General features: G+C 37.9%; 1 protein-coding gene and 1 long non-coding RNA gene across 3 annotated transcripts; both read right to left on the bottom strand.

Annotated features, from left to right (window-relative positions):
* Nucleotides 1-3399: 3399 nt before the first annotated feature.
* Nucleotides 3400-14182, bottom strand: LOC106662170 (acetyl-CoA acetyltransferase, mitochondrial). 2 transcript variants are annotated; one of them, XM_014386017.2, is made up of 8 exons: nucleotides 14032-14182; nucleotides 13824-13973; nucleotides 6595-6903; nucleotides 6324-6528; nucleotides 4175-4260; nucleotides 3926-4114; nucleotides 3712-3869; nucleotides 3400-3653 (listed from the first exon to the last, which is right to left on the bottom strand). In XM_014386017.2, exons 1-8 carry the CDS (start codon nucleotides 14056-14058, stop codon nucleotides 3533-3535), a joined length of 1245 nt encoding a protein of 414 aa, XP_014241503.1. In that variant the 5' UTR covers nucleotides 14059-14182; the 3' UTR covers nucleotides 3400-3532. The 2 variants fall into 2 exon arrangements, with proteins under 2 accessions (XP_014241503.1, XP_024081567.1); XM_024225799.1 differs by lacking the exons at nucleotides 13824-13973; nucleotides 14032-14182 and adding an exon at nucleotides 8902-8924.
* On the bottom strand, nucleotides 9830-12411 carry LOC106662172. The gene is made up of 3 exons (XR_002910027.1): nucleotides 11913-12411; nucleotides 9944-11847; nucleotides 9830-9870 (listed from the first exon to the last, which is right to left on the bottom strand). It is a non-coding gene; the product is annotated as an uncharacterized LOC106662172 (long non-coding RNA).
* Nucleotides 14183-14298: the final 116 nt, after the last annotated feature.

Raw genomic sequence — 14298 nt, 5'->3', positions numbered from 1 at the left:
TCTTCGTCGAAAAATGAGAGAACTAACAGGATTTCATTGTCGATAGTATTATTGTATTTATATTATGCTTTTATGTTTTAAAAAGTTTTTACTTTGTGTAATCAAAATTTAAATATACTTTTTTTTCTTAACTCTTTTATATTTGTTTTTGTTTATTTATAAGATTTTAAAGAAAAATGTGTTTACATATCAATGCCAAAAGAATGTAATTGATTCTTTAATTATTAAAAATGATGAATCTCAATTGCTTTATATTACAAAGTTTGACATTGTGTAATGAAAATTAAATATACTTTTTTTAATATATAACAATTGTTTTGTTTTTCAGCAACATCTTAAAAAGAATGAAATTAGTTTCTACTATAAATGTAAATTGTTAACTGTCAATTAATTAAGGTTTTTAGTTGAGATAAAAAAGTCAATGGCATGAGCGGAACGTTTGAAAAATGCCAAAAAGGAGGGAAAATTCAAAAGTTGGGTTGAGAATAGGAAGTTAGTGTCCAAGTGGATCGAAGTCACGATAGCTCAAGTGGTAGAGCAGCGGCGTGGGTTCGAATCCCGCTCATGACACTGACTTTTTATCTCAACTAAAAACCTTAATTAATTGAAAGATATTAATTGGTCAAGCAGTCCACGAAAACTAGTAAATTGTTAACTGTATCAATGTTAACCTCAATCATGATTTGCCAATGTATAGCAGAAGCACGTCCACTTCAGTGTGTACTCGGCAGAGCAGTTCACGATTTGGCAGGGTGATTCATGATCCCCATCTTGTCTGTACCGATTCTTTGAGCGCGTTTCGGCTATTCATAACAGATTCTCTGCAAACTTGCCGAGTTCTTATTAGATAAATGTACTGTGGAGCACTTCTGAAAAAAAAGATGGTAGTTGTCATCAGTGTGTAGATGAGGCATGAAAGACATTTGCCCTCCAGACAGAGGTATACCACGATCTGGCCTGGTGATGCTGTACAAGCAGTAAAGGACATAAAATAACATTGGCAGCATCAATGAGCCAGGTTGCCCAAGCTTAGCCAATGGCCCACCGAAGGTTTGAAAAACGGGGTAATGCTCACCCACCCGTTTGATGGAGGCCATACCCAATACACATACACGTTTTTGGGGCAAATCCTGTGCAGGATTTGCCACACTTTGGCACCTTACAGGGAGCGAGCAGGTATGGCACCTGACAAAGGCAGTACTTGGGCCCAAGAGTGGTTGTTGTGTCCCCTGTCCTGATTTTTAAGGGAAATTGGGTGTATTTTCCCATCTGGAAATATACATTATTATTGTGTACCACTACAGTGTGTACGTATGTACTTATTGTTTATATAGATGATATCATGTTTGCTTGTATGAATGAGAAAGTAGGAGGGCAGATGGCAGAATATTGAGTATCCAATACCCTCAGTGTGTTGGAGGCTGATGACTGCTATTATATAGTTAAAAAAAAGAAATGTAAACAAAATTGAATGTCGTTCTTTAGTTTTTAGTGTCTCCAAAAAAACACCTGAATACAAATTTTTGAAAACAGTTTTCAAATCTTTTTTTTTTTAATGAGAAAAATACTGAAAACTTTGCAACCGCTCCACCAATCTATAGAATCGTTATAGTGGTTTCAAGCCCTAAAGTAGCGTCTTAAAAAAAAAAAAAAAAAAAAAATTGTTACAGTATTGATAGGAACAGCCAACAGTTGTAATTGTAATGATATGTTTGATAAGTTTAAAGTATACAAAATGCATCAAAAATACTCGTTTGTATTATTTTATTAAAATTTAAGAAGCTAATTTTGAGAGGAAAAAAAATATATATATATGGCATACTAAGCAACCTGGGTTTAGTATAGATATCTAGAGTGCAAGTAATTTATTAGCATGAAAGGAACGATTTCGTCCCTACAATGAAGAATATTAAGTACTTATTCAGAAATCATGATATGCGGTCTGGTGTAATGTAGGTTTCAGAAAAACATTTTCTTTATCGTGCCAACGTTTCGATCTTTATTGAGATCATCTTCAGGGCCTGGGATTATTACAAATGTTTATCAAGATTATTAATAGACCTTTTCTGGCAAAAATGAAATTTTTGGGTCCGTGCTTTTTCGCTTTTCACCATATTGTGCGCGTTTTGTTCGACAAAAATCTTTTACGAATGAAGTATGAATGAACGGATCAGATCTTCCTTGTTTCGGTGTTGCTGATGAATCAAAGTGTTTTGTCTTCTGTGTAATTGTGCCATTCTTGCGTGTCGTGTTGAGAGTGCCCTCCCAATCTCACTATTTCTGAATAATTATCGATTAACGGTCACTACTCACCACATAATATTAAGTACTTTGGAATAAGTGTCCTTAAGGTTAATAAGCATCACGGGATAAGTGTAGTCTTTGAGAAATGGAAGGAATAAGATTGCCTTCATCCTTCTCATTCAGCCATCATCAAGTACCCTTGGGGGTGAAAGGAAGGCTAGGTACCATCCCAAGGAATGCTAACTACCCTGAATTGAGTATACCTTAGGAGCACAAGCAATTTATTATCATGACAGGAAAGTCCATCCCCGCCTTGAAGAATATTAACCAAGATGGATGTTTCATACTGAGAGGGAAAAATATTTGGCTGCCATGTTAAGCAACATGGAATGAGTGCAAAGTATCAGGAAGTGAAAAGAAGAGGCCTTCAACTCTGGATTGATTAAGTATGCAAGAGGGGTGAAAATATGTTGGGAGTGAAAAGAAGTTAGTCCCTGTATCAAGGAATTTTAAGTAAAAACCTTGCAATGAATGTGCAATACCATGAGGGTAAAAAAGAGATGGCCTTTATCCTCGAAAATTTTAAGTACCGTACCTGTAATACTGTAAGATTTTTAGGGATAGGTTGCTAATCCCGAGGAATTTTATTCATACTAAGATGAGTATTTGTAGAATAAAAGTAAGTTACTAGCTAGCAAGAGAGGAAGGAGATGGAACCAGGCTATCCTCATCTCAAGTGATATTAAGTACCTGGGGGTGAGTATACAGTATCTAAGGAGTGAAAAGAAGAGTGGTTATTCCCAACCTGAGAACTATTAAGTACCTTGGAATGTGATACCTAGAATGGCAGGAAGGAGCTGGCTGTTATAAGTACCGTAGAATAGTGTAAGATATTTTGGGAGTTAAAGAAAATTGGTGGTGTTGGTGATCACAACGGTTTAGCCATGCGGCGCTCATCGCTGTAAGGTGAAGTTCTTGAGTTCGAAACCAGCAGCCCGCCCGGCATACTTCCACCGTGAGGGTTCATATGTTCTCTTAGTTGAAAAAAAAGTACGATATTTGACACAAGTTGAGAATTTTCTTTCATAGCCAGTAGTAGTGTATGCTTTTTAACACAATTTCTTATATATGTTTAGGTTAATTCCAAAAATTGGATTATACAGATGAGAAACATAACCAGCATAAATGTATTTTTAAAAATAACACTTTTATAAAAAATATAATCCGATAAAATTGTGGCACATCACTCCTGAATCAACAGTCTTTACAGTTTTTTTATATCTGTAATTTATAATTTCTCAACCATGATCGACGAAGCACCACCGCCACCATTGCAAATCGAAGCGACTCCTTTTTGTCCGGGTTTCAAAGCGTAGCATAAATGTAGGACGATTCGTGCTCCGGACATTCTAAATTCGAATTTTTAAATTAAAACATTTTTAAAATTGTGTTTTTATTGAAACTTACCCAATGGGATGTCCTAAACTGACTGCTCCTCCGTGGACGTTGACTTTTGAAGGGTCCAAATCTAAGAGTTTCATATTAGCGACGACTACAACACTGAAAGCCTCGTTTATCTCCCAAAGAGCGACATCATCTTTATTAACGCCGGTGTTTTTTAATAACTAAAATAAATCAAAAGTTATTTTAAGTACTGGAATTAATCTTTTTTTTTTTTCACCTTTGGAATGGCAAAAGCAGGGGCGATGGGAAAATCGATCGGTTTTGTCGCCCCGTCAGCAAATCCTACGATTCGTGCAAGAGGCTTGACTCCGAATTCTTTTACGGCCTGTTCGCTCATTAAAACCATAGCTGCACCGCCGTCGTTCAAGGTGGACGCATTCCCTGCAGTGACAGTGCCGCCTTCTTTCTACAAATAGACGAGCGATAAACACGATTGTGTGTTAATTTCGGGGTAAAATTGACCAACCTTGAAGACGGTCGCAAGTGTACCAAATTTATCGAAGTTAACTCGCTTATATTCTTCATCTTCAGAAACGGTTACATCAGGCTTTCCTAAAAAAGAAATTAAAATAATGAAAAAATGTGTGGTGTTTAGTGACTGTTAGTTAATTATTTGGAGATCGTGAGATACGGCTTGTGTGATGTAAGTTTAAAAAAACATTTTCTTTATCGTGCCAATGTTTCGGTCTTTACTGAGATCATCTTCAGGGCCTGGGATTTATAAACATTGTTTAAATTATACAAATACATGTAGGATGTGAAAAAATGAATTTATACTATGCTAGAAATTTTAGATTCAATCAAAGTATTCGTATTCACTCAGTGTTTGTTTTCTGTGTACAGAGTCCTGCCATAAGTTCTGTTACAAGAAAAAGGGCCATTAGGGAATAGAGAAACTTGATTATTTTAAAAAATCCAATATTTTTTAAGATTGAAATAAAATAATATTACTCGAAATAACCACCTTTTGCCTTCACACAAGCTTTTAGTCTTCGGGGCCAATCATCTATGGCAGTACGCAACACGCCTTGAGGAAATTTCTCAACTGCTTTTAGCAGAGCGGACTTGAGGCTCTCTAAATTGGCGTGTTTCCTGTGGCAAGCCATAAGCTCAAGATGGGACCACACCTTGTAGTCCAGAGGATTCAAATCCCCACTTGGTGTGGTGGGAAGTTTGCTACGATGGCACCACAAAACTCCATTTTTGTGAGCAAGGAGTCAAAACAAGGGCGAAAAATTACCAAGAAGACATCCTTGAGAAAGTAGTAAAGCCCTTAAATACTACTCTTTTTTCCGGAACTCATTGGGTCTTCCAACAGGACTCAGCTCCTGCGCACAAGGCCCGAACAACTCAGCAGTGGCTAGAAGAGAATGTTCCAGAATTCATTAAGGCTTCAGATTGGCCCTCGGGACTACAAGGTGTGGTCCCATCTTGAGCTTATGGCTTGCCACAGGAAACACGCCAATTGAGAGAGCCTCAAGATAAGCAATAGATAAGCAATGATTGACATAATGAAAAATAAACTATCCGTGGGGCCTCTAAATTCAATATTGTCTCAACTGTTTGAACTTGTAGGAGCTTTCTAATTTTTTTGGTCAGACTAGAGATGTGCAATTCGAATTAATTTTTTGTTAAAAAAAAAAAAAAAATGCAATATCGATAACATACATAAATCATCACATCACACAAAACATAACATATAAAACAAGGTGTTTAATGACTGTTAGACAATGATTATTTGGAGATCGTGAGGTGTGGTCTGGTCAGAAAAACATTTTCTTTATCGTGCCAATGTTTCCACCTTTATTGAGATCATCTACAGGGCTCAAAGTGTTTGTATATATTTGTCATTTTTGTGTGTCAGCACTCTCAACACAACAGAGAAGAATGACACATCTACACGGAAAACAAACACTTTGAGCCCTGAAGATAATCTCAATAAAGGTGGAAACGTTGGCACTATAAAGAAAATTATTTTCTAAAACCTACGCCACACCAGACTGCACCTCACGATCTCCAAATAATATAAAACAATCATTACATTCCTCGCATCAAACATTTCTACATAGTATTTGGCTTTCCTTTTCCATAATTATCCCCGTCTACATAATCCTGAAAGGATAATCAGGCCTAACATTACCCATTCTTTCCCATTGGCGGTTCCGTTCACCTCAAAGAAGCCGACTCCTCATATAAAGTCTTTCTACCCCTACTTCCTTCTCCACTCCTTCAAAATACAACGTATGTAAACATAAAACATCACTATCTCACTGCCTGTGTGTTGTTTTGTAGGTTGGATCCTGTTTATAAGATTAATAAATGCACTGAGCATAGACTAACCAGGATGATCAGAAATGCAGGTCAAGATGCAGAATATGCAGAAGAACGCATAGATCAAAGAAGCAAAATTATTGCTAAATTCTTCATTGCAACGATATGAAATGAGTACTTTTACTTTTAAAAAAATTAAAATTATTTTGTTTCATTATTTTTTTTAGTTTTCCAACCAAGTTTAATAAGATTATTAGAATATTTCAATTTCAAACTAACTTTTAACTATTTTATTCAAACTAAATTAATTTAAAAAAGTGATATATTTTGATAATTTTCCTGACCTTTTTTCTGGGGAATATTGACAGGTACAATTTCTTGAGCTAACACCCCCGATTTAACCGCTTCTGCACTCCTTTTATAACTATTCATCGCAAAGTTGTCCTGTTCTTCTCTGCTTATCTTTTGAACCATCGCTGTATTTTCTGCACAGTTGCCCATGTGGAATTTGTTGTACACGTCCATAAGACCGTCGACGAGGATCGCATCCTTCAAAAATTAAAAAAAAAAATATGTTAAAACCGTTATTAAAACATCTCGTCAGTTTGTATTCACCTGGAGTTGGACGCTTCCGTAGGGTGTGTCGCCCCTTGTCATGTAATAAGGTGTGTTGGACATAGATTCCATGCCACCGGCGATGATGACTCTTTGATGCGAGAGCATAAGGCTTTGCGCACCGAGCATCACGGCTTTCATTCCGGAAGAGCACACTTTGTTGACTGTCGTGCAAATGACGCTCTCATTGAGACCTGCAAACAGTGAAGACTGTCTGGCTGGCGCTTGACCGGTACCGCCCTGGCATACATGTCCCATGAAAACTTCATCGACGCATTCCTTTGGAATCCCTGCTCTTTCGACAGCACCCTGAAATATTGAATAAAGTAAAACGCTTTTTAAACGAACTCGGCTTAACCAAAGAGATTTCAGTAACAAAAACAGCTGATTTATATAAAGAAAAAACTGTGAATATAAGGACAATACTGACGCAGTTACTGCGACCACCTGGCATAGATGCATATAATGCATAAAGAAGCATGTAATCGTTGTGAAGGGGGAAAAAGAAATTACAAACTGTTTCATGTGATCCAATTTTAATATAGGTTACCAAAACTTGTGGGTCTGCTGCAAACTTTCAGAAAAATTAATAATTACAAACATATACATATGTAACCCTGGGATCCTGGAAGAATGATTCTGGGGCTAAATGAATCTCGCTAATATCCTAAGGCTACGCACTGACGTCCGATACCGTACTGGCGTATCCCGACTTCAACAAGCCATTTATACTGGCCACGGACGCAACTGGCATGTTGTTGGGCGCTGTCTTGTCTCAACAACAGCACGGCCGAGAACGGCCAATCGCGTTTGCCAGTCGCCAATTAAACAAATCAGAAGCTCATTATTCAGTCATGGAGCAAGAACTACTCGCAGTAATATGGGCTACGAAATTGTTCCGCTGTTATCTTCTGGGGCGCCAGTTCACTGATCACCGATCACGCGGCTCTCAGGTGAATGCTCAGCCTTCGAGACCCGTCTTCCCGGCTGACGCGCTGGGCTCTCCGACTGTCTGAGTTCAAATACAAAGTAGAGCATAAACTGGGGAAAGATCATCGTAACGCGGACGCCTTGAGTCGAGCGGTAGCCCAGGTCGTGAAATATAACAGCCTCACCACAGAAAGAACCGCATTCCGACGGGAACAGGAGAAAGAAGAGTGAATCGTGGCTGCTCAGAATGACGAGGCCCAACAGGAACCCGAGAACTCTGGTACCGAGTTGAGAAAAACCACAGACATGGGGAACATTGGCGACTATTTGTGCCGACCAGCCGGGTGAGAGATATCCTGATTGAATGTCACACTACACCCTGGGCGGGGCACCCAGGAATCGAACGAACTGAAGCTAAGGTAGCCGCCAGGTAATATTGGCCTGGAGGTGACATCGAAGAAGCTGTGAAGGGGTGTTTATCTTGTGCAAAAAGGAAGTCGCCAACTGGTTTACGAGTTCTGCTCGAACAACCATTCTTACCCACCCGGCCATTCGAACAGGTCGCGCTAGACATTGTGGGCCCGTTGAGCACGACCAAAGAAGGACATCGATATCTGCTGACCTTTATAGATCATTTCTCTAGAAACGCCGAAGCCATTCCTTTGAGGGGCCAAACTGCAGAGGAGGTTGCAGGTGCCTTCGTAAAAGACATCGTGACCCGCCATGGTGCGCCCCAACGACTTTTGACCGATCAGGGGCGAAATTTTGTGTCCCAGCTTTTTAAGGAGACATGTCAGCTACTGAGAGTGCGGAAGCTACAAACAACGCCGTACCACCCGGAGTCCAATGGAATAATCGAACGCCTTCACTGAACGTTGATCACCTCTATCTCCTATTTTGTGGTTCAAGATGGGACAGACTGGGATAGGTGGGTACCTTTCGTGGTGATGGCGTATAGATCGATCCCACATGCGAGCACGGGCTTCACACCCAACTGAATCTGGGTGCTGTTCAGTAGGGAGCTGGAGGAACCGACCCCGCTCCGGAACGCGCCGGAAGGGATACCCCACACCTGACACCAAATTGTACCCCGGGATCCTAGAAGAATGATTTTGGGGCTAAATGAATCTCGCTAATATCCTAAGGCTACTTTATTTAACAATATTATGCGGTTTACAACTAAGCCTCTACTTACGAACTACTTATATATATATTTAAATCTTGGCAAAGGGCCATGGGTAATGGGGACTCCCCAAACCCCCCCCCCAAAAAAATATAAAAAAATCTTGGCAAAAGGGGGGAAAGCTGGATAGAAACTACTATGAAATTACACATGAAATAATTTGCGCCACAACACTGATCAAAACAGGCACTCACCGATTATTCCTGCCAAGAGGAAAGTTCACCACATTACACAAATTTTATATCAAACTGCTTCCTCTGACTGCTCCGCGTCTACTAACCCTATTGTTTCCGTTCACCCGAGGTCGGGTTGCTGACACAGCACCTAGGTCCCCCTTTTGCCGACACTTTCTTATCCTACTTACAATGTTAAATCCATTTAAACAATATTTTCACAATCCCTTTATATTAAATATTCCCATTACCGGTTACACATAATATGAATAAATAAAATTAAAAAAACTAAGAACAATGAGTACTGAAAACGAAAGTTTGTTATTTTTTTATTTATTCTATGTTCATTTTTGCACATGTCAGAAAAATAGGTATGATAAATGATAAATAATTTGACGGGACTTCGATTGGTTGATCTGTTTCCTAGAGATTTCATTTTTGATACTGGGGTCCTTCATTACCAGGAACTGATGCTTCTGGAACACCCTGGATTTTTCAAATGTTGTATATAAAAAGGTGTTGTTTCTAAAAATTATTATTCAACACTTAATTAAGGTTTTTAGTTGAGATGAAAAAAAAGTCAATGGCACGAGCGGGATTCGAACCAACGATCTTTGGCTAGATACACCACTGCTCTACCACTTGAGCTATCGTGACCTCGATCCATTTTCATCTCAACTAAAAACCTTAATTAATTGTAATGTATTAAATGGTCAAGCAGACCATGAAATTAGTGAATTTAATTAATTAAATGAAGTACACTTCACTAAAGCTCTCTGAGGCCATTTCATTTGTCGTTGAGAATCCAATCCGATTACACGACATTTGAAGGAGGGAAAACTCATAAGGTGTGGTTGAGATAGGAAGTTGATGTCCGAGTGGATCGAGGTCACGATAGCTCAAGTGGTAGGGCAGCAGCGTAATCTAGCCGAAGATCGTGGGTTCGAATCCCGCTCGTGCCATTGACTTTGGCTCGTGCCAACTAAAAACCTTAATTAATTGTAATGTATTAATTGGTCAAGCGGACCACGAAATTAGTGAATTTAAGGAATTATTATTCAACCTCAAATTTCTCTCTTGAGTGTACTTGTGCCATTCTCACTCCAGTATGGAATATGGATCGGTGGTTGAAGTCAGGATCTCTGAGGAAGTATACAGTTTCTCCTTCGCATTCACAGCCAGGAAAGCTCCGAATTGTAATTTATAAGGTGGAAGGACAACCTTCCAATGAGAACATTCCTGACAATCCAAATGAAGAACAGCCTTCAGATGAAGCACCTCAGCAGAATCCAGCCGGTCAAATTTTACAAGTCTCCGAATAGGTCAAACAGCCAGGGGAAGTGTAATATCTAAGAAGTATTAGTACTACGACAGCCAATTAGATTTGTGATTTTTGAAGGCTGATGAGGGTAAATCTCAGCGCGAAAGTCCTTCCAAATTGTTCAATGGTTCCAATTAAATTGTGTCCTGATTTTGAGGTTACACTCCCAGAACTGAGGGAGAAACAGGCTGATTTTTTCATGAGGAAGCACACTGAACTGGCCACTTCTCAAACCTTCATTAAAACTCATGCAAAACCTGTCAATAAAAACTCTATGAAAACGTTTTACTTGATATGTAATCAAGTGGCACAGGCAGGTAAAGCTCATATCGCTGAAACCCTAATAAAACTGTGTGTTAACGGTATTGTATCTTGCATGCTTGATGAAAATCAATGTTTACTATATATACTATATACTACAAGTAACTATCTAATTTTAAATACTGGAATGAGATGGGTCCGCCCTGGATTTTGTTCTGCGAAAGTGGTCTGCAGGCTAAAAAGTTTGGAAAGCCTTGGACTACATTGTATACTGTACTTCATATTTGCACGTAAAATGCATAGATCGTTTAGTTTTAATTGGAATTATATTTTTTGTGCATTTTTTACTCATGCCAACACTATCCATGATTTATCTGAAAATTATGCAAAATGCCTCCATCCCCGTTTTGTTTGGTTAAGAAGGGTACTTTTGTATTTTATATACAGGGTGGTCCAGCACAAACCCAAAAACATTGGGTTGTAGTAAGTACATCCTAAATAGAGTAAAATGCAACCAACCGAACTGTCCTATCTCAATCCGATCAGAAGTTACGACTTTTTTTATTTATTTTTTTAATTAATTTTTTTTTTAAATCCCGACCTTAAGCCATAAATTCTAATTTTTTCAAGATCTAGCATCTGTTCAAATTTTGAACTACAATTTTGAATTCTGCATTACATTTCATATAAGAAGGAGCTATTTTTAATCTCATCAAACGCCAATTTTCTTTATTAATTCAACCCAATATGAAGAATTTTAAAAAAGGAGAAACTTGATAATTTCCAATTTTTTTTTTTTTAATTTTTCAACAAACATAAAAACTTCTTCATTTAATAAACTTTCTTATGGTGTACTCGAAATCCAAAAAACATGATTCAAATGTGAAAATTTAGCGCATACAGAAGAGGAGTGTACTGTACTATTTCAAAATTTTTAAACAGCACTGTTGCTGAAGTGGGATTTAAAAAAGAAATGAATTATGTAACATTATTAAGTCGAGTCCCTTTATTATGAAATAAAATACTTAAAAAAAAAGAAGAGCACAACAAACGTTCAAAATGCCTTACGTGGTGCCTAATGGGCACTCTGCATAATTTTCTCAGTTGTCCAAAGTAACTTTTGTAGTTGATTTGAACTTGAGAAATCGGGCTACGTCTTCAATTCTTGTCCATAATTCATCTGCAGTATTTACTGGTGTTTTCTACCCAATTTCCTTCAGGGGGCCACAAACAAAAAAAAGTCTAGCAGATTGAGATGCGGCGGTTTATACCAATCTATCTCTCTTGTAAATTCAAGGTTAACACTGCTGGAGTTCGAGACATGTTCAATCCTCTCCTATTTTGTATTGGGCAGCACGGAAGGAAATGGCATTATTACCCCAACCCTGTCACGGATAAAAATAAATAATAAAATATTTAAAAATAAATAAATAAAATGTGTTAAATTTACATGTTTGAACCAGGTTTTTTAACATTCCAGGTTGATTTTACCATTGAAGGCTTGACATTTTTGGAACTTCGAGTACACCATAAGAAAGCTTATTAATTGAAGAAGTTTTTATGTTTCGCACCCCTACAAATATGTTTGTTGAAAAATTTAACAACATTTTTGGAAATTGATCAAAAGTTTCTCCTTTTTTGAAAATTTTTCATATAGGGTTGAATTAGTAAAGAACATTGGCGTTTGATAAGATTAAAAATAGCTCCTTCTTATATGAAATTTAATGCAGAATTCAAAAATGTGGTTCAAAAGTGGAACAGATGCTATAGATCGTGAAAAAAAAAAACTATTTATGGCTTAAGGTCGGGATTTTTCAAAAAAAGATGTAAAGTTCATAACTTCCAACTGGACTGAGGTAGTTCTATTCAGGATGTACTATTTTTATTATTTACTATTATTACTATTCTTTTCAGATTTGTGCTGGACCACCCTGTATATTAAAAAAATACAAAAATACACAAGCACCCTTTTTAATCAAACAAAAGGGAACGTAGGCATTTCACGTAATACATTTTTTTTTTTTTTTTTTTTGATAATTCATGGAGGGTTTTGGCATGCGGTAAAAGGTGTAAAAACAAACTATTTTCAATTAAAACTGAACATCCGATGTATTTTACACGCAAATATGAAGTACAGTACCTACCGTAGCCTATTGAACTATGGTAACCCCTGGGGTTGATAATTCTAAGTAGCTGCAAGTGACAATTATCCCTTATGAGACTAGCAAAGGGTCACACATAAGTACATGTATATAAAATACAGTAGAACCCTTTTTAAGGGGGTCTGCGGTAGCCAAGTGGTTAACATGATAGACTCTACTAGACCTTGCGGTCGTGGGTTCGATCCCCATCAACCTTGGCCTTTTTGTTCAAGCAGCCCGCCCCCCACAAAAAAAACTGCATCGCATACATTTATCATCATGTTTCTTGGCTATGCAGCTCTCAAGCCATTATAAAAAAAAATATATAATAATAAATGAATCATTTTTAACCAAACAAAAGGGGACAGAGCTGTTTTAGAAAATGCACTTTTTCATTCAATATTCATAACTTCAGACCAGATTGAGATAGAACAGTTCAGTTGGTTGTATTTCACTTTACTTAGGATGTACTATCTCATTTTTTTTTTTTTTTTTTTTTTTTTTTTTTTTGGAGGGGGGTTTATGCTGGACCACCCTGTATCATGAACTATGTGTGTGATCCTTTGATAATCTCAATAAGGGGTAACTGTCACTTGCAGCTACTTCGGAGTATGGACCCCATGGGTTACCATAGTTCAGTACACCAATGCAAACCACCACCAATGCTTCTGCTTATTCGTGACCACGGTGGCCTTCACTTTACCGCTTTTTAGCATCGATTTCCATCTATAACACGTTTTATCAGTCGCTCGCTGTTTTATTGATGCGACATAAACGCCCACTTCCTTGTCTCCTTTTATCATGATCATGATCATATTCAGTCACAATCAAATTGACAGTTTCGATTTTATAGCAGTCTTTCAAATTAGATTCAGGGCTATGTATGAAAGAATAAAACTTACACGTGAGAAAAAAAAAAATTATGATCAAGGAGGAGGAACCAGTTTATCCAGATTCTTTTGAAGTTGCAATACTGGAATTGTGCCAATATGGTTTTTTTTTTTTTTTTTTTCAATATATTGAATCGTACAAGTGGTTTTTGTTCAATGTTTTAATATGCTTTCCGCTGGTACTTAATATTTTGCTAAAGCAAGTCGAGGCCAATTTTTTTTTTTTTTGGGGGGGGGGGATATTTATGAAAAAACTGTTATGTAATGTAAGGTTCTGGTCAAAGGTTGCTTTTTTTTTTTTAATTTTTTAATTAATTTTGAACCACTTACTTCAATCGCGACGGCGCCAAGTTTTGTGGCTGGCAACGAACTCAAAGTACTTCTGAACGATCCCATGGGCGTCCTGGCACCGCTCACGATGAACACTTCGTTCACACCGGTGCTGTAGGCACGTAGGTACGGCCTGAGAGCAACCTTGGTCTGTAAAATAATAAATTTAATACAATTAAATAGGCGATGAAAAAAACACTGAACGGACCTTTGAAAGCAATCCTCCCGTGGCCATTTGAACGCTTTTACGTCTCGGCCTTAATTAATATAGTGTCGACTGTGTCTATGGACGACTCACGTCCGTTGTAACAAAACCTCGACTGGTTTGACTTTGACTTCTGACGTACGTTGGCAGTTGGGCACTCGGCCGGTTGGCTTTAGGTAGTAGGGAGATCGTACCATCAGTCGGTCACCGTTATCGATAAAAATACGTTTATTTCTCCGGGTGTATCGATCCGTTCAATAGCAGACAAAT

The sequence above is a fragment of the Cimex lectularius genome, unplaced genomic scaffold, assembly GCF_000648675.2.
Source record: "Cimex lectularius strain Harlan isolate CLEC.00 unplaced genomic scaffold, Clec_2.1 scaffold3, whole genome shotgun sequence".
Lineage (NCBI taxonomy): Eukaryota > Metazoa > Arthropoda > Insecta > Hemiptera > Cimicidae > Cimex > Cimex lectularius.
This window is presented reverse-complemented; position numbering and strand designations above follow the sequence as displayed.

Bases quoted from the DNA above. Each gene is read 5' to 3' on its own strand.
- LOC106662170 (XM_014386017.2), bottom strand. From the start codon at position 14,058: ATGGCCACGGGAGGATTGCTTTCAAAG. The intron at 13,974-14,031 runs GTCCGTTCAGTG...ATTATTTTACAG, and splicing joins CGGGAGGATTGCTTTCAAAG to ACCAAGGTTGCTCTCAGGCC. The intron at 3,870-3,925 runs GTGAAAAAAAAA...GATTTATTTTAG, and splicing joins CTGCTTTTGCCATTCCAAAG to TTATTAAAAAACACCGGCGT.